This window comes from Rhincodon typus, chromosome 15 (genome assembly GCF_021869965.1).
Source record: "Rhincodon typus isolate 14 chromosome 15, sRhiTyp1.1, whole genome shotgun sequence".
NCBI classification, from domain to species: domain Eukaryota; kingdom Metazoa; phylum Chordata; class Chondrichthyes; order Orectolobiformes; family Rhincodontidae; genus Rhincodon; species Rhincodon typus.
In genome coordinates, this window is record NC_063346.1 from 27,104,362 (window position 1) to 27,125,134 (window position 20,773).

Below are 20,773 nucleotides of genomic sequence, written 5' to 3' on the forward strand. Positions count from 1 at the left end.
GCTATGATGCTGCTTGGCCTGCTGTGTTCATCCAGCCCTGCACCTTGTTGTCTCAGAGTTTCCAAGACGCAGGTTAAACTCGCCTTCTATAGTTCAGGTGGAATAAAGGAACCTGGGCGCGCCTGGAGCTCAGTGAGGCAGGTAAAATTGGACATTTTGTAAAAAGTGATTAGACAATTCGTGATTCCTCCAAACATTAAGATGTGAATGAAATTCCATATGTAACTGCTGGCAACATTCAAAACGCCCGAGTGCTTGTCCTCTGAGTATTGTAATATCTCCCATACATAGTACTCTAATCCTGTCTGAACTCCAAAAAACCATTTACGAATGTGTGTGCACTGTAATTCCCATTGCTAAAGAATAGAAAACACTTTATTACCTGCAAATTGTATCGTTAGTTGTAAAACTCGTGAGTGAGTAAATTGTGATCATATCGGATTTGAATTTGGAATTTGGACATGAAGACAGCCAGATGTAATAAATACAGGGTAAAGTCTGAATTCGTCAGGATATGGGAAGGTGTAAATTCGAACCTAATGATGTCATTGTGTGGTCACTTTGACCTCTTCGCTCAGTAGCAGTCATGAGAAGTCCAGCTTACTTTGAGGATTTAAATCTTTACAATATTAAACTCGTTGATGTACAGGAGAATGAATAGACCACTTTTCAGCTGCACTCAGTACAAATGTTTGTTTCAAAGGGAAACAAACTGCTAGTGCAATTAGTTGAGAGACTGATTCGCACAGGTAAAGTGTCCTAAGGGAAAACAGGATTGAGGCATTGGAACACGAAAAATGTAAGAACGGTGCATTGCAATTGACAGAACTTTCAAACAAATGACCGGTTGGATAGCAGCATCAGCTTTTCACCACTGACCATGGTATTGTACATTATTACCAAGTTACCAGAAATCTTCAAAACACGTGCCCACAGAGGATCAAATTTAATCCCTCTTCTCAAAGCAAAAGGCAATCATTTTAAATATATATATATTTCAATAAGTTACAGTGTGCCCGAATCCCCCAAGACTGGAACTAGGTTAGAAAGTATATAAATAACCCGTTTACAGGACTCAAAATACAAGAATAATATGAAGTGAGCAAATGTTGCACTATATTAATTATCCTTGGTTGGGAACCTAATGTTCCAAAGGTGTGGATATAGTTGGAGGAAATGAATAATAGCTGTGCAGGCTGTGGAGAAAGCAATGTTCAGGTGTGAGGGCAGTCTCGCCAAGAAAACACATACCTTGTACTTTCACCGCTTGGATATTGCTGCATATTCCATTGTGCATTATGAGGGATGCAGCAGCTTATGTTTGCAGTATTGGACAGCAAGCTGTAAACCACACATGGACGAAACAAAGCAACATTGCGGCCAGTGCACAGTGAGGGTACCAGTGGAGGGGATAATTTCCAAAAGCTGCACTTGGTTCAAACCGGAGCTTGCTGCCCTGTTTTGTTTTTGCTTTCTGTGTGTGTGTGTGTCTCTTGCTGGTTTTATCCTGCGGACTCTTCTGATTTGGTTGTGTGTGTTTAGGAGGCTGGGCTGGCCCAGAGCGGGGCGATCACATGGTACCGGCTGATTGACACCGGAGCTGCAGACTCGCTGTTATGGGAACCAGGAGAAACGTTGGCCAGCAGCAATGAGCAAGCGAAGGGGAAATGGCCAGGTCAGGCAGTGATGGAGAACCGCAGCAGCAAGTGGCCGGCGATGGGCTGGAGCCACAAGTTTTATCCCTGGATGAGGTGCTGAGAGCCTACGAGCAGCCGATCAATGAGGAGCAAGCCTGGGCTGTGTGTTACCAATGCTGCCGCTCTCTGCACCGAGACTGGCCCCGGGAGCAGGTGCGCATTGGCCGTGTCCGGGAGCTGGCAGCCATCCTGCTGCATCGGGATGGCACCGTGTCCCTGTGCGGGGAGGACCAGAACAGGCCGCCGCTTACAGGTACAGTCCACTCACTTTCAACGCTGACTGCAACAGCTAACCCCACAGCACCGACTCCCAACTTTCTCCTCTAATCACTTGACTGCTAGCCCTGCCGCATATGCCCACGATTACAGAGAACCTAGCCATGTCCGCCAGCCAGAAAAATCCCACACATTCTGTTAGCCAACTCTCAGCAACGCACAAAAGCTGGCTATCTCACACTGGCTTGTGTTTTCGCCGTTGGCCTGAACTGTAAATTGATACACTGCACTGCATAGGGCGAGAGTAAACGCATCCGCTGTTTCGAATTCTTCACTGGTTTGATATATACTAAAATGTCAAACTCAGCGTTTGTTCTCAATGCCATCCTTAATTCTGCAAATATGTATTCTGTACTTTCATAAAAAATAGTGTAAGGCTTGAGTGAGTATAAAATGAAAGGTTTCAGGATACCTAATTACAACTAGGACTTCTAATGTGTAAATTCCAAAACTATCAGGTATTGAAGCTTTATTTAAAACTCTTCTGCTTTTAAACCCCATATCTTTAAATTCCAGGTAGGGTATATTTTTAAAGAAAAATCAAATTGTTTAAATCTCATTAATCTATTAATCCATTAATCTACTAGTTTAAAGTTTTAAGGGATGATCTGTGCTCAAGTAAGATTTCTGGTGTAATCCAGACAAAATCTTGTTATGAAAGGTGTAATGAAGGGAATTGTGAAGCATTGTCTTGTAATATTTTTGAAAGCCATCTGAATTTCTTGAATGGCATGCAATTCTGTTCCATTTATTTGTCAATACTGATAAAGCATTATTTTAGACTTCAGAGTGTGGGTGTAAAAAGTGATTAGAGATAGTCAGCATGGTTTTGTACAAGGAAAATCATGTCTCACAAACTCAGTTAAAGTTTTTTAATGAAGTAACCAAAAGAATTGATGAGGGCAGAGCAGTAGACGTTGTTTACCTGGACTTTAGTAAAGCCTTTGACAAGGTTCCATATAGTAGACTTATTAGTAAAGTTAGGTCACATGGAATTCAGGGTGAGCTTGCCAATTGTGGTGGTGAAAAGTTATTTATTGGACTGGAGGCCTGTGACCAGCGGTGTTCCACTGGGATCGGTGCTGGGTCCATTTTTGTTTATCATTTATCTAAATGATTTGGATGAGAATATAGGAGGCATGGTTAGTAAGTTTGCAGATGACACCAGAATTGGTGGTATAGTGGGCGGTGAAGAAGGTTATCTAAAATTACAAAGAGATCTTGATCAACTGGGTCAAGGGGCTGAGGAGTAGCAGATGGAGTTTAATTTGGTTAAATGCAAGGTATTGCATTTTGGTAATACAAGGACAGAACTTATACACTTAATGGTAAAGCCCTGGGTGGTGCTGTAGAAGAGAGAGACCTAGAGGTTCGGGTACATAATTCTTTGAAATTTGCATTACAGGTAGACAGGGTGGTTAGGAAGGTGTTCAGTGTGTTTGCCTTCATTGCTCAGACCTTTTGAGTATAGGACATCATGTTGAGGTTGTACAGGACATTGGTAAGGTTTTTCTGGAGTGATGTGTGCAGTTCTGATTGTCCTGTCATAGGAACGATATTGTTAAGCTGGAGAGGGTTCAGAAAAGATTTACCAGGGAGTTGCCAGGGATGGAGTGTTTGAGATATAAAAATAGAATGGAAAGTATGGGACTTTTTTCACTGGAGCTTAGGAGGTTGAGAGATGACCTTATTGAGGTTTACAACATAATGAGGGGCATAGATGAGGTGAATGACAAGGATGTTTTCCCTAGGAAGGGAGAGTTCAAAACGGGGGGGTGTATTTTTACGATGAAAGGAGAAAGGTTTAAAAAGGACATGAGGGGAAACTTTTCACACAGAGAGTGGATTGTGTGTGGAATGAATTGCCAGGGAAAATGGTGGATGCAGGCAGAGTTACAACGTTTGAAAGACATTTGGACAAATTGGTGAATAGGAATGGTTTGGAGCGATATGGGCCAAACGCAGGCAGGTGGGACTATTTTAGTTTGGGAATATGCTGGGCATGTTCTGGTTGGACCAAAAGGTCTATTTCCATGCTGTGTGACTCTGTCACTCGATAATTAGGCCATATTACTTAAATGGCTTTAGCCACATTCAGTTTTGTAGTAAAAGAATTCTGTGACAGTACATACAGCCTGCATAGCTTTTTGTTCACATACTTCATTAACAATGGTACAAAATCAAAACAATGCAGATACTGGAAATCTGAAATAAATGTGAAAGATCAAATAGGTCAGGCGGCATTTGATGAGGAGTCATTGACCCGAAATGTAAACTGTGTTTCTCTCCACACTAGTATTTCTTGATCTGCTGAGTATTTCGGGCATTTTCTGTTTTTATTTCATGGACGGTGATTTGTTTTGAGGCCTTTGCCATCACGATGCAGGAAAACAACTACTGAGAAGGAATGACACAGTCAATTTGGCTTCTAAATTCTGTCCCATACTTGTTTATGTAGCCTGGCCTCTCAGCCAAAATAGATTTGCCCATTTTCCCAAATTTAAAGTCTCCACTATGCTGCTAGCTGTGTAGCTGCAACAGCTCATGGGTATGATGTAAATATCTGGGAATTGGCCACACCCGTCGAGAGAATACTTTGAGAGTGCCATTGACAGATAACAATTGGGCTGCATGCGTCTTATTTGCAGTAATTGCTGCGTTACCTTGAAGTTGTGGGTGGTGGGAGGAAAGTCAGTAAAATTATATCCTTGTTCAGACCAAAAGCCATTATATTGCGCACAACTTTAAATCTAATTTATTTTGACATCATGCAGCACTTGTCCCTACCCCACCATCTGCCACATGGGATTGCACAGTTACAAGCAGATTTTGTTCCACCCTGTCCCTGATAATTATTTTAAAATAAGACAAAGTTGTATTGTTTAATGTGTGGTGATGCAAGCTCCATTACTCATTTGTGTTGAGTATTAGTTGGGATTAAATTAACCATAGTGTATTGACTCCTTAAAGGGATTTTCAAATTTCACCCAGTCACCTAAACAGGGAAGAAAAGTTCACATACAATGGAACAATATTTGGGTTTCCTTTGATCATGTGTATACATATTTTATAAATTATTATTTTTAAAAATGTATATATTGGATAATATAATATATATAATATATAATACAATATTACATATTGTTTAATATAATATATTAACTTGATATTTCTTGCATAAACAAGATATACATAAAAATAATGTGAAATTATCAATATTGTGTTATGAACACGAAGGTTTTTTTTAATAACACCTAAGTGACTAAATCAATTCATCCACTGTTCTTTAATCTACGTCCTCTTTGTAAATGGATACTGCGGGTTTTCAGCTCTTTGCTTCTCTTATTTGAGTCAGAGAGATATCTAGTCACTGTCCACAATTTTTCAAGATCATCTAGAGGTGTTGAAAATAAGGAAAAATATTTTGTATACCGACTGCTCCCAGTTGTTCATAGCTTATGTGGGATGTTTGAATAGTAAATCCTGTGGAAATGTCAAATTATACTGATGGACGCCCAGTCTGATAATATTAAATCGGGTGTAGAGTTTGTTATGTTTTGTATTATTGATATATTTTGTTAAGGTAAGATATACATGCATGTTCAGAGCATGTACATTAAAGTATTTATCATCAAAGAAGTAATTGCAAACATAATAAACTAGCAGGACTGTGAGGACTGTTCATCAGACTTTGAGCTATTTTGTTAATTTAAATGGAGCTTTTGTAAGGAACAGAAAACATGTCACAATAAGGTAAAATGTGACAATAGCAACAGTCCACAGACTATGTAACAATCAGTCAAAAGTTTCTATTTGCCTATCCAACTTACTGTCATGAGGTTCACATTGTGGTGACTACTTTCAATTATGTTTAATGGACACTTCATGAATTCTGACAATTATGAAAAAATTATGATGCAGTTAACTAGTTTGACTCTACTGATTTTTGAAAAAAAAAGCTTTATGTAAGGCTTGATATATTTTTGTAAACTAAATATTAAGCTTTGATATCAAATTGATTGCTGAGATGACGTTTCAAGCAAGGACAGCATTTACTGCCCACCTGTTTTTCTTCGGAAAGTGGTAGTAGACCTCCTCGAACCTGGGGTAGCAACACAATATGAATAAATGTCTTCTGAGGTCTCTTCAAAGGGGATTTAAAGGTCGACTACATCAGGGTGAGAATGGAGCAATTTGCAGGTACTGACTTCCCTCAAGTATATTGATAAACCAGTTGGATTTCATAATTAAAAATTATGTCTTCTAATTAAATAATTAATTGTAAAAGAGAAAATTTACCCGATTTTCCACCTCTATTCCTGGCATCAAAATGGAACATCCTTTGTAAATCAGGTGTGTTGCAACAGACATTCCAAATGTCTGACCTCAGTATTGATATCACAAGAGTGCTAGATCTTTCTGCACAACAGCTATCAAATAAGGAGAATAAGTTCTATGATTCATCTTTTGAACCCAAGAAAATTTAAACTTTAGAAAACAGCAACTTATGTGAGACACTGAATTACATTGTACTTGTAATCAGAATTAAAATCATATAAAACAAACTTATTTTGAACAAACTCATTATGGTAATCATTAAATGAAATGAAGGAAAGAGAAGACTAATTAATTTAACTTATAAAGAAGACCTCATTGCTGTCACCCCTCAACAAAGATAGTTTTATGTAGAGCTATATATACACCATTTTACCTTACTAACTGCCCGCTACTCCCAATATTGTGAAAGCACATTTTGCAGAAGATCCTTCCTTAGACCAAGTTAGCATGCATGGATTGACAAGCACTTTGAACAGTTGTTGTAATATGAGCCTGCGACTTTGATTTTATTTCCAGAAAAACCTGTTTACTAAAATGCATCAGAAATTCTTATGAACAATGGATACGTAAGGAAAAATATATAGCGTGGTGTTTATTAGTTGAATAGTCAAAAATATTGGTCTGAGCCATGAGAATTTTTTTTCACAAACTTTGAGATTCAGGGCATTCAAAATATGTATTTAGTCAATGTAGTCAGATGACTGAGTGTCCACAATGCAATTATTAAATCCTTGTCTCAAATCTTTCATGTGATTGCCCTAAGTGCAGTCACATGTTGAAGTTGGATAGTATTTGTCATTGATCAATACCGAGTTATAGAGCCATAGATTCATAGAGCTGTACAGCATGGAAACAGACCCTTTGGTCCAACTCATCCATGCTGACCAGATATCCTAAATTAATCTAGTCCCATTTGCCAGCATTGGGCCCATATCCCTCTAAACCCTTCCTATTCATATAACCGTCCAGATGCCTTTTAAATATTGTCATTCCCTTCACCACTTCCTCTGGCAGCTCATTCCATACACGCACCACCCTCTGCATGAAAATGTTGCCCCTTTGGTCCCTTTTAAATCTTTCCCCTCTCACCTTAAACCTATGCCGTCTGGTTTTGGACTCCCCACCCCTGGTAAAAGCCCTTGTCTAGTCACCCCATCCAAGCACCTCATGATTTTATAAATCTCTATAAGGTCACCCCTCAGCCTCCCAAGCTTTAGGGAAAATAGCCCCAGCCTATCCAGTCTTTCCCGATAGATCAAACCCTCCAACCCTAGCAGCATCCTTTTCTGAATCCTTTCAAGTTTCACAACATCCTCCCTATAGCAGGGAGATAAGAATTGCATGCACTGTTCCAAAAGTGGCCTAACCATTGTCCTGTTCAGCCAGAACATAACCTCCCAACTCTTATACATAATGCGCTGACCAATAAAGGCAAGCATACCAAACGCCTTATTCACTATCCTGTCTACCTGTGACTCTACTTTCAAGAAACTATGAAACTGCACTCCAAGGTCTCTTTGTTTAGCAACACTCCCCAGGACCTTACCATTAAGTGTATAAGTCCTGCCCTGATTTGCCTTTCCAAATGCAGTGCCACACATTTATCTAAATTCAACTCCATCTGCCACTCCTCGGCTCATTGGGCCATCTGATTAAGGTCCTGTTGTACTCTGAGGTAACCTTCTTCGCTGTCTACTACACCTCCAATTTTGGTGTCATCTGCAGACTTACTAACCATACCTCCTATGTTCCCATCCAAATCATTTATATAAATTTAGAAAAGCAGTGGACCCAGCACCAATCCTTGTGGCACACTGCTGCTCACAGGCCTCCTTGTCTGAAAAGTAACCCTCCTGTATCATCCTCTGTCTCCTACCTTTGAGCCAGTTCAATATCCAAATGGCTAGTTCTCCCTGTATTCTGTGTGATCAAATCTTACTAACCAGCCTACCACAAGGAACCTTGTCGAATGCCTTATTGAAGTCCATATTGATTACATCCACCCCGCTGCCCTCATCAATCCTCTTTGTTACTTCTTCAAATAACTCAATCAAGTTAGTGAGACACGATTTCCCATGCACAAGGCCATGTTGACTATTCCTAATCAGTCCTAGCCTTTCCAAATACATGTATATCCTGTCCCTCAGGATTCCCTCCAACAACTTGCCCTCCAGATGTTAATAGTTAATAGAATTAATAGTCAATACAGCGTGGAACTGGAGGAACATAGTAGGTCAGGAAGCATCAGAGGAAGAGGAAAGTCAATGTTTTGAGTTTACCTGAAAACCTGAAATGTTTACCTGAAAACCTGAAATTTACCTGCAACCTAAACCTGAAATGTTGACTTTCCTGTTCCTCTGATGCTGCCTGACCTGCTGTGTTCCTCCAGCTCCACTCTGTATTAACTCTGATTCCAGCATCTGCAGTTCTTGCTATCTCCAATAGAATTAATAGGTTATTCTGGAATAAACCCTTTAATCTTCCTTACCTTTGGCATTTCTGTATTTAAAAAATGGAATTCTGGAACATAATTTGTATTCTGCAATTAGGATGACCAGATGATAAGAAACAAGTCATACATTTTACATAGTCAGAGTAGGAAGTTGAAGGTAAATCACATCCCATGGTCCTCCACATACTCAGTTCATACTATAAAATGCTAAAACTTCAATGTTATTTGTAATTTAGTAGTCACGTTGATAAACACATTTAAGTTGAAGTCTGTGACTCCAATTTTCATTCTGGGTTGAGTACATAGAGGTGGGAGAAATCCTGGCTCCGATAAACCAGCTTTTAAAAATAGCTGCCAGCACTTCCCATTTTCAGTTTTGATGGCATGGGCAACATTGAAAGTTGGGTTGGTATAATAATAGGGTATTCCACAATAAACCCTTTAATCTTTAGCATGGGAAGAGCAGAGCAGGCTAATGGAAATTCCAGCAGTGTGCTAGAATTTTAAGAGTTGAAAGTATAAAATTAAAGATCAAGACATCTCTCCTGCTCTCACATTCTTCAGTCTGCATAGCCCCTCATAACCCCTATGCCACCCTACCCATCTTCCCACCCCCTTGGCTCCTTATTTTATCTATGCCCAAATAGTTAGGTGGGTGTTTTTGACAGGCATGGATATGATGGACCAAAGGGCTATTTACTGTGCTGTAGATCTTTATGACTATATGGCTCTAATCCCATGACTATTTTTAACCCCCTTCAAAATGTGGTATGTCTCCCACGAACCCCAAAATTTTGCATTCCCTTTCCATGCCGATTCATCTGGCATCCACCACAGACCTACCTCAGCAGGCATAATTACAGTGTTTATTGATGATGTCACTGTTGAAAAAAGCACACTCGTTTATCTAAGTAACAGGTAACACATTTAAATTCCTTCAACTAATCTCTTAGGTAAACATACATTTCAGATGGGTGTTCAATTCCTTGGGTAAACAAATATTTCACCTATGTGCTTAATTTCCCTTTGTGAACAAACATTTCCTTTCAATAAGTAGTCAGATTTGCCCATCAAAACACCCATTTAATAGGCACCCCATAGTGAAAATGATAGTTTGGGAAACTAGCCATGCTGTACAAATCCTAGAATGGCTTATGTCAATAGGACATCTGAAATCCTAGAACTGTTGTATATTAGAGTCAACACTTTGTTTATGGCCAGCTGATTGACAGCTTTGGAAGTTCCTTGACATTTGGCCGTTGCAGTCATTGACAAGTGTTGGAAGAAGTCATTGAGAGTGCAATAAAGCAGCACTTACTCAGTAATAACCCACTCACTGATGCGGAGGGTTCCACCAGGAACATTCAGTTCCTGAGATCACTAGAGCCTTGTCCAAACATGGACAGAAAATGTGAACTCTCGCAGTGAGGTAACAGTGACTGCCTCTGACATCAAGGCTTCATTTGACTGTGTTTGACACTGAGAAGCCCCAGAAAAACTGGGGTCACATACTCCAATAGTTGGAATCTTTTCTTGCACAATGAAAGATAGTTGTGATTGTTGGAGGTCAGTCATCTTAACTCCAGGTCATCACTGCATGAGTTTTTCAAGCTGTTCCTCCACCTTCAGCTGTTTCATCAATGACTTTTCCTCCATCAAAAGGTCATTGCTTGGCACTGGTCTACTGCTACTTACCATTCATCAGAGAGTAGGGATGTTTGCTGATAAATGCATAATGTTCAGCACCATTCAAGATACCTCAGATACCGAGGCAGTCCATGACCAAATGCAGCAAGACCTGGACAATGTCCAAGTTCGGGCTGATGAATGGTAACATTCCCCCTACAGCAAAGCCAAGCAATGACCGACTCCAAAAAGAGAGAATCTAGGCATCACCCCTTGACAGTCAATGGGATTATTATCATTAAATCCCAGAGTATCAACATCCTGGGGAACACCATTGACTAGAAACTCAAATTGGACTCACCATATAAATACAATGGCTACAAGACCAGGTCAGAATCTAAGAATCCTGCAGCAACTAACTCACCCCTTGACACCCCAAAGTCTGACTTGCCAACAGCAATCAAAAATCTTGACATCGTCAAGGTCAAAGCATCCTGTTCCAGGTACCACATTCCAAACATTTACACCCTCCACCATTTATGCTGAATAGGAGCAGTGTGTACCTTCTTCAAAATGAATTGCAGAAATTCACAGAACTTTCTGAACCCAAACCACTCTCATGTAGAAGATCAAGGGCAGCCAATAGATGGGAATGCCACCTGCAAGTTCCCCTGCAAACCAAACACCATCCTCACTTCGAAATTTATCACCATTCCTTCAGTCAAAATCCTGGAACTCCCTCCCTAATGGCAAATTTGAGTCTACCTACACCACATGGACTGCAGTAGTTCAGGAAGACAGCTCACCATGACCTTTTCAAGGGCAACTCAGGATGGGAAATAAAAGCTGACCTGGGCAGCGATGCCTGATTAGCAATTCTATGTTGAGTAACTCATCCATCGTCTCAGTGCCTGTCCACCATCTGCAGTGGGATAGAATACAATCCACTTGCTTGGATCTCTTGTGCAGCTTCAACTGCACTTAAGAAGCTTGACACCCACCAAGATGGAACAGCCCATTTGATTGATATCCCATCCACTACCTTCAATATCTCTCCCTCTGACACACAGGGCAACAGTGTGTACCATCTCCAGAATGTACTGCAGTAATTAATCAAAGCTGCTCTGACAATAACTTTCAAATCCATGACCTCCACCACCTTGAAGGACAATGGAACAACACCACCTGCAAGTTCCACTCCAAACCATACCACCTTGAATTGGTCTGTATCCTAATTGATTCACTATTGCAGTATCAAAATCCTGGAACTCCTGCCCTACCAACTCTGTGGTTCTTCGCCCCAGGAACTCCAGCTATTCAAGAACACAGCACACCACCACATTCTTCAGGGGATTTAGGGATGGACCATAATGCTGGCCTGGCCATGAATGCCCAACTAGTGTTGAAACAGATACAAATGGAGAAAATACGATGAGGGGGTGATTACAGCCTGGAAGAAGAATGCCATTAGCAATGTCAAAAGCAAACGATAGCCGAATATTGAGAGAGAATTGTGAGGATGAGCAAGAGTTCAGAAAATGGAATGTCATGAAGTAACTGTATGTGACCTGGAGAACAGAAAAATGCTGGGCTTGGGGATGTAACCTGGGTTCTCTGTGACTTCTGGCATTTTCATCAATGTGGGGATGCCCCTTGACATGGCAAAAGTCTGGGCCTACATCTGTTCATTTTAATTGAGTTTTGTTTAAATAGCCAACTAGAGAACCTTGAAACATTCCACTTGGTTTATGCCTTTGAAGCAACTATTCATTTCGACAATGTCCCAAGTGTAACCTTGTGAGTGCAGGTAAAAGGAAAGCAGATATATTTCAGTATTGATGTCCTGGCTGACTCAGTCATTCACTCCTAATCATTGCCAGTGAGCGCTTGTATATCTTGTGCTTTTAATGTTAATTTTCAACAGATTTGTAGCCTGTTGCATTTTGCATTTAACTTGGATCCTAAATTAACAATTGGCATGTTTTGGATTTTCCACTTATTTTGGATTATTATCCACTAAAACATACCTCAGATGTTCCTGCTTGAGCAGACAAATATCAGGGCAGGGAATCTTATACCCATTAAGAGATTTCAGGAGCGGGAAAGCAGTGAGCTAGGGAGAATATGATTACCATCCTTTCGAAAAGATTATGTATCTTGTGTTAAATGAACCACTTGTCTGCGTAACCAAAGTTATAGATCTAGCAAAGATAGTATTGTAATTGAAAAAAGGTTAATAAAAACATTAAAGTATTAATTCATTTGACTTGTCATGGTTCAATCCATCCTCAAGAATTGTCAGTCTTGGCAACTTATTTATTTTCTCATTCTAGGTTCAAAGGCGAACGTCTCCCCTCGATTATGCACAGAAGGACAGGTATGTGTCTTTTAAATACTCCAAATGATTCATATTGTTCTTTGTTCATTTGATAAATATTCAGTGTAATGGATCAATCATTTAGAACAAAAATCTGATCCAATTCGTGAGTGTTCTCCAGATGATCCGCAAACTGGTCCAAAATATGATTTATTGAAGCTGGTAATCTGTGAGATTACCTAATTCAATTGGGAAGAAAGGTTTGACAGATTTATGTGTCTGTATACAGTTCAAATATTCTGGACACAGTTTGAAGCAACTGCTGCCATTTCCAACAACATACAATTTGTGCACTTTGATTTTTAGCGTCGAGAACAAAGAAGACAAACTGGCTGAACTTGAACCCTAACATGAGAATGTTACACTTCAGCTCAGAATCAAACTTGTCGCATCAAAAGAAACACGCTTATTTTCTTTAATATTGATGAGTTTTTGTAATGGCAAGTGATAGCTTACAGGGGAAGACCAGTAGGTGATGTACGGAGTCGTTTACCATACCCAAGTCGTTCAAAAACAGAAGTTTGAGAAGTGCTGATTTAGAATAGATTGCAATCTGAATTGAACAATATAGTTTGATAATTTCTGCATGACTGATGAGCAATTTAAGTCATATTTATTAGATTTGTTTTATCAAGTGGTATAAATGTCTTTAATGTCATTAGAACCTTCAGGGATTGGGAAATCTCACATGAGTATTTTTTGTTTTGCTCTTTGCTTTACCACTCTACTCACCTAAACTCAGTAACTTCATGAACTTAGTTCCAAGGTTGCTCGGCATTTTTCCATGTAAAGGGCAAATGTTCATGTCTGAATCTGAAGAGTGAATTTTGATATAATCATTCATTTATGTGGATGAAGATGTCATGTAGCAGCCCAATTTTGATATCTAGACCATTGCATTTTCCAGTATAAGGGGCTGAAAAATGAATCCTGACATCTCCATTACCCAATCTGGCTGAGGTCATCATATCAAAACCTGACACCTACATGTCTATATGGATCAGATTGGCATGAATTTCTGTCTGTTGGTATGTCAGTTCAGTTGCTGTAAGCCTTGTTTCAATGGTAATGCTTTTGCTTCTGAGCCGGGAAGAAATGTGTTTTAGCCAGAGATTTGCACACACCATCTAAGTTGAGAGGGAACGCTCAATTGTCAGGGATACTAAATGGAAAACTCTCTTGATTTTTCCGTATACGATCCCATTCAAGCAAAAACAGGAGAGTTCTGCTGTCCTGGGCAATGTTCACTCCTCAATCAAACTGTTAAGAACAAATCCCCTGGTCATTTATCCAGTTGCTGTTTGTGTGACCTGGCAGTGTACAAATTCACTGCCACGTTTACCAACATTCCAAAGAAATATTTCTTTGGCTTTAAAGTGTTTAATAATGTCAGAAAAATTCAGCTTATAAATCATTCAGTCTTTTTAAGTGGTTGGGAACTGAAATAGTCTTGCCAGACTGGTAATGTGTTACTAGATCTCCGTTTCCGTGGTTCAGATCATTTGCATAAATATTCACCACTCCACGTGAAACTGAAAGGGAACTATGGAATACGGAAATAATTCTTAACAGTCTTTAGAAAGATCTCAGAACTAACTTGCAAACTCTCCAAGGCTGAAGGATCATAGGCTCGAAGTGTAAAACAAACATGAGGGGTGCAAAATCCGAAAGTGCAGCTGTGAATCTTCAATAACTGCAGCCCAAACCCTTCCCTCCCCTGTTTAACTGTTGCCTCATTGTGAAACTTGTTGGTCTTTGTATCTATGTAGCATTAAAATTCACCAAGAGTATATAAAATTGACAAACAAATGAGTGAAACAGCAGGTAAATATTAAAAATAACAGCTAAAATTCAGGACCATTCAGGACATGGAGCTTTGTAGAGAATAAATAAAAGGTGGAAAGGCAGGTTGTGAGAGGAATACAAACAGTTTACAGAGAAATATCGATAGGTCAAGTAAGTAGGTAAAAAGTTGGCAAATGGAGAAGGAGTGGGAAAGTGCAAAGTTATGCATTTTCGAAGGGAGAACAAAAGAACAGAATATTATTTAAATGGAGAAAAATGCAGAAAGCTGCAACACGAAGGGACTTGGGGGTACTTGAGTACAAAACACAGATAGCTAGCACACAGTGCAGCAGGAAATCAGGAATATTGGCCCTTATTTCAAAACAGTTGAAGTATGAGAGTAGGGAAGTCTTACTGCAACTGTACAATCTGCTGTTGAGACTACGTCTGTAGTACTGGAGCAGTTTTGATCCTCTTATTTAGGAAAGATATCATTTCAATGGAGGCAGTTCAGAGAAAGTTTACCAGGGCGAACCCTTGTATGGAGGGATTGTCTTATGAGCAAAGACTAGACAGTTTGGGACTCTACTCACTGGAGTTTAGAAGAATGGGAGGTGATCTCATTGAACATCTCGGATTCTTAAGGGGCTTGACAGGGTAAATGCTAAGAGGATGTTTCTCTTCATGGGAGAGTCTAGGACCAAAGGACCATAGTGTCAGAATGAAGGAGCACCAATTTAAGACTGAGATGAGGAGGAATTTCTTCTCTCAGAGGTTTGTGTGTCTTTGGGACTCCTTTCCACAGAAAATTGTGGGAAATTTTCCTTGTGTATATTTAAGGCTGCGATAGGTAATTTCTTGATCAGTAGGGGTATCAAGGGTTGCAGGGAAAGGGCAGGACAGTGGACATGAGGAATGTCAGATCAGCCATAGTGATAATGAACGGCAGGCCAGGTTTTGATGGTCCAAATGGCCTACTCCTGTTCCTATGTCTTATGGTCTTGACAGTTATGAATTAGTACAGAGAGTTAAAAAGAGGTCAGTTATGAATAGTAAGCAGACAGCTTACAAAATTTGTTAGCAACATTCTTGTTTTGCTTCCTAAAGTTAATGGTACAAACTGCGCCAAACTGTTGGATCCTGAATGGTGGACAGGCCACAGGTTTACTGTTGCATTACCCTGGGATTTAATGCTGCACAATCCCATTTTTGTATTGTCCAAAGCAAGTAAAGTTCCCATTCAGATAAGGTAGTCTATTAATGTCTGAAGTAAACTCATTGTGTCATTTCAATTCCTATTACCTATTTCAATGTTGTAAATATTCTGCATGTAATCTTTAGGTAAGATGCCAAGTCAACTATCAGTTTATCGTGTGCTAAAAGCATTTATATAGGGGTGAAATATAATTCAAGGTTATTCTGAAGTAACAATTTGTCTCCACATAGTCATTGGATTACATTTCAGTAATATCGGAATGCTTGTAATCCAAGCAGTTATCCAGTCATGATTGCAAGTTAATGGTTATGAGTTTTTTTTTTCCATGATAATTGTTTAAGTGCTCTCATACCGTAGCTTGCTATAATAAACTGGAATGACATTGCAGCATAAAAGAAAGCTGTGATCTTTGCCCATTGGCACTTTGATTTGATTTTTTTTACACTGTTTGCTGAAGCACTTGCTGTTTCAAAACTTTCTATTTCATTCCAAGTTCTGCAGTAAAGAGTTATTATTTAGAGTGTTGGAACTTAAAGCAGTTCCCTGCTCATGGCAAAACACTATTTGAACTTGTACAACAGTATTTATTAAATTTAAATGCATTATTTGTTTCTGGATAGAAAACGTTGCATTTTTTTGCTTTGATTGTGCAGTTAGCCCCATAACTATTCATTGCCACATCTACAGTACCACACAAAGGCAGTGTAATAAATTATGAAACTTTCCTCCCTTCAGTCAACATCCTTGGGTGTGAATGCATGATGTGGATGAGATTGCTTACCCCTGATATATTAAGCTGCTCAACTGACTGGGATTATTTCCCCCCAGAAGGTTATTCACAAAATTTACAGAAGTGCATTGCATGACAGAAACATTTTGATATTACATGCAAAACAACTCAATTTCTTCCAGTGCAGTTTGTTAATTAGTATGTTTTACATTCAATGTCCACATTATTTATTCCATGCCAATTCAGTCCCTTTGTGTACTATGGTTTAATCCTTAGTGCACTCTTGTGGTGTCTGCCCAGGCTTTAGTGCAACCCTCAACATGTGACCCTGGCCAATGGAATCTGCCAGTCTGCAACACGCTGTTGTGGACAGCTGTTGTCACTGGAAGGCCAATGGGTTTCATGCAGACCAAAGCATATTTTTTACTGAGTTGATGATCTTCCAGCCATAATTGATGTTCATCTTGGTGTACATCCCTGGGAGCATCCTGTAGAGACAGATTCAGTCACAGGTGCTTGTTTGACAACAAGCTTTGACAAAAACCACTGCATCTGTTTCCAGATATGCTTTACAAAGACACATTCCTAAAGGAGTTGGACAATGATGTAGGAAGTGAAAGATCTTGGTGTGCAGATCCATAACTCCCTTTAGTGGCAGAAAGATAGCTAAGATGGTAAAGCAGTCATTTGGGAGTGGGAGAAATGATTTCTGAAGAAGGGTCCCAACCTGAAACATCAACTTTCCTGCACCTCTGATGCTCCCTGCCTGCTGTGCTCCTCCAGCTCCACAGCATCTGCAGCTCTTACTATCTCTGAGGGAGTTTTGGGAATTGGTCAGTGGGATGGGTGGGTCGGATAGATGGGAGAGAAGACGGACAGGTTGTATCAGGTCAAGGAGGCGGAGATGAGAGGGAGGGTTGGTCATGGGATGAGGCTGGGGGTGGGTTTTCCTTCATTGAGAAATGTAATGAATTAAAGAAAAGCATGTAAGCCACAGCTGGAATTTTGTGTATAGTTCTCGTCACCATACTTTAGTTAAGACAGAGAGAGTATAGAGGAGATTTACAAGAATGTTGCTAGGCCTTGAAAATTGCAGTTATGAGGAAAGATTGGAAAAAATATGGTTGTTTTACTTAAAGGAGATTGAAGGGTGACCGAATTGAAGTGTATCGAATAATGAGGGGCTTGTATGTAGTGGATGGGGAAGACATGCTTCTGATAGCGGAGAGGCCAATTACCAGGGCCACAGTGATTGGTAAAAAGATTAGAAGGGACTTTTTTTTTCACCCAGAAGTTGGGGGCTGTCTATAATCTGCTGCCATGTTTGGTGGCAAAGGCAGAAACTCTCAGCTCAGTAAAAGGAACCTGGATCTGCACCTGAAATGCTGCAACTTGCAAGGCCACAGACCAGTTGTTAGAAACGGGGATTACGGTGGGTGGCTGGTTTATTCAGCCAGCACAGATACAATGGACTGAATGGCCCCTTTTTGTATTGTAACTTTTCTACAGTTCTATAATCTATTCCCCAAACTCCTTGAGGGTAATGTACAAAAGGGGCAAGACTCCAGGTATGCAGAAGGGGTCTCACTACCAGCCAAGCTACATCCTGGTGCTTGTTTTAACATTTGACAATGAGGCTTTCTGCTGAATGATTTTGCCAGCCTGCTCAGTGAACCATCCAACAGTGACCCCACCCCATCACCACCATCATCACCATCTCCTTTTCCAGGTCACTGCCTGATGAATTTGTAGTCAAAGATGTTTTTCTACGTCAGGTTCTCCAAGAGGGATTAGTGGTATGACATCAATACCAGCTAACAGAGATGTTTGTAACAAGTATAGGCTGTCATGTGTGAGGTCTGTAGATATGATCAGAGGTGTTAGATCAGTAAAATATATTCAGAGACCCAAGTGCTGAGTGGGTTACATCAAATTAACTTGATTATAGTTCAGGTAGAATTGTGCTTAAATGCTATGCCCAACTCTCGATTAGTTTGTGTTTCTAGAATCCTTGGACCATTTCATTTATCCTTTGTTCTTTTCTCAAACCCTCCCCCTCTGTCTGTTCCTTTCTAAACAGTTTTGTTTGGATCAGGACATTTGCTGAAGTGACTAGCTGCTATCTTTTTCGTACAAGACATCTGCCAGCATTTTAAAAGCATAATTTTCTATTTGAGCCCTAGGGGGAAAATAATTGCAGTCTTCTTTGTGAGAATTCAGTTTTGATTTTTTAAAATATTCCCTGAGTACTACAGTTTATCAACAAATTTCTCCCTTCATTTTAAAAATAAAGTTACTTTTTGACCTTTGTCATTTAGATTTGCCTCTCTCTCATCTATTTACCTCAGACTGGCAACCTCCCACTTGACCCTTTGTAAATAGTCTGTTGAACTGGAAAGGATAAATGTCTCTTTCACTAGATGTGATGTTTTAAAAACTCATACTCGCCGTACTGATCAGTGTGAGATTACCTCCAAGTACAAACCCTGAAGCAATGCTCTGGTGCTAAGTGCCTCAATAATGGTATGAATCATACTGTTATTAGTTCATTGTTTCTTTGGTTAAACTGAAATGCTCAGCTACCTTCCTTTTGCAGAGGGTGACTGCAGTTGTGGCTATTGCCATTATTTCTGCTTTTGTTTTGTGGTAATTGGTGCTGCACTATGTTGGACAGCAGCTGTCAAAACAGGATGAATGCATAACATTGCAGGTACCAACCTGCGTTTAAACCTCCATTTGCAATAAAATCAACAGACTGTAGGTACACTGTAAATCAATCATTGTTAAGGTGCAGTGACACCATCCCTCCATTTACATGTGTGACACATGAGGAGTTCACTGCTCAATGGCAGCCAACTAGATAATGTTCCAACTAAATACTAGATAATGTTCCAAGGCTCTCAGCACCTTCCAAACCTACTACCTACCACTACTGTCTGGATGGGCAAGGACAGCAGTTACCTCCACCGGCAAGTTCACCTTCAAGCCAGTCACCAACCTGACTTGGAAATGTACTGCTGTTCCGTCCCTATCGCTGACTCAAATTCTGGAACTCCCTTGCGTAGTTGGTGTCCTTACAGCAAATGGACTGCAGCAGTTCAAGAAGGAAGCTTACTACCACCCTTTTTCAGGACAGTTAGGGATGGGCAATAAATGCTGGCCCAGGGCAGCAGAGTACTCTTGCCCTGATTGAATTAATTACAAAAATAGAGGTAGGGGAAGATCTGTTTTGTTCTGATATTAAGAACAGTATAAGAGGCTTGAAGCTCCAAGGAGTGGGTGCATGGGCTGCTGAAGTACCTTTAACATGTGGCTTTTAATGAGATTGAAGTTGTACTGCAGGAGGTGAAGACCTACAGTGCTCAGTTACCATCTTGGTGGTGGGGTGGGGAGAGAGGAAATTCAATAATACTTAAAAATCAGAGCCCGCTTGACTATCATTTTTTGCAAGAATTAGAGTTCAGAATTATCCCTTTCATTGAATTAGATGATCAAGACTGTGAAAACCACCCAATGTAACACGCCTGACAAGGTTTTGTGCAAAAAGAACAACAAATTTTTTATTCATAAACCTTCAGAAAAAACGTCTGTCCCTTTCTGTGTCATTCTGTTTTTGCTGAGCATTTCAGCAATTAGAGTTCTTTTAAAAAGACCATTCATCAAGAACTGGAGATTTTAACACACTTGCTATTGAGCTGTACAGTGTTCTAAAGGAACTGAAGCTATGCACTATTGATAAATAGAAAGCATATCAAATATCACTCCCATCAGCACTTCCACTGAAGGTTTCCTTTCAGTAAGTGGCAATCAACCCATCCTGCTTTACGCAACTCTAACTAATGGTGCCTTTAGATATAGATAGCACTTTACAATTTGTAAGGGAGCCACAGAGAGCTGAATCGATGACTTGGGCCCTACTAAAAGCTACAGCATGTTATTCCATTGTTGTCAATACAGCATTGCTACAGTATGTAAACAAGGTACATAGTATTCAAACATTCCTCTTGATATCAATGAAATTTTGCAGCATTTCAGTATTTCCTAGCTAGAAATGTTGAAATGTGAATGAAATAAATAAAACATGTATTGTAAGGTTGAAAATAGTATAAATACATGTGAAATTTAATCTCAAGTGGCTTGCATTAAACTGTTCAAGTGGTATATTAAAGGCAGTGATCAATGGCTCAAAGTAGTGTGAGGAGGTATGTATTATTTATTACAGACATTTATTAGTTGTTTTGGAGAATTTTGAAGTACAAAATCCCAAAATGGGAAG

General features: G+C 39.8%; 1 protein-coding gene across 2 annotated transcripts in view; it reads left to right on the forward strand.

Annotated features, from left to right (window-relative positions):
* Nucleotides 1–1,620: 1,620 nt before the first annotated feature.
* The window catches only part of spire2 (spire-type actin nucleation factor 2), an 82,768-nt gene continuing 63,615 nt past the window's right edge, over nucleotides 1,621–20,773 (forward strand). For both annotated transcript variants that reach the window (XM_020510078.2, XM_048605662.1), the window contains exons 1-2: nucleotides 1,621–1,950; nucleotides 12,723–12,766. In XM_020510078.2, the coding sequence (XP_020365667.1) occupies nucleotides 1,668–1,950; nucleotides 12,723–12,766 (327 nt within the window). In that variant the 5' untranslated portion in view covers nucleotides 1,621–1,667. The remainder of the gene's footprint in view (nucleotides 1,951–12,722; nucleotides 12,767–20,773) is intronic.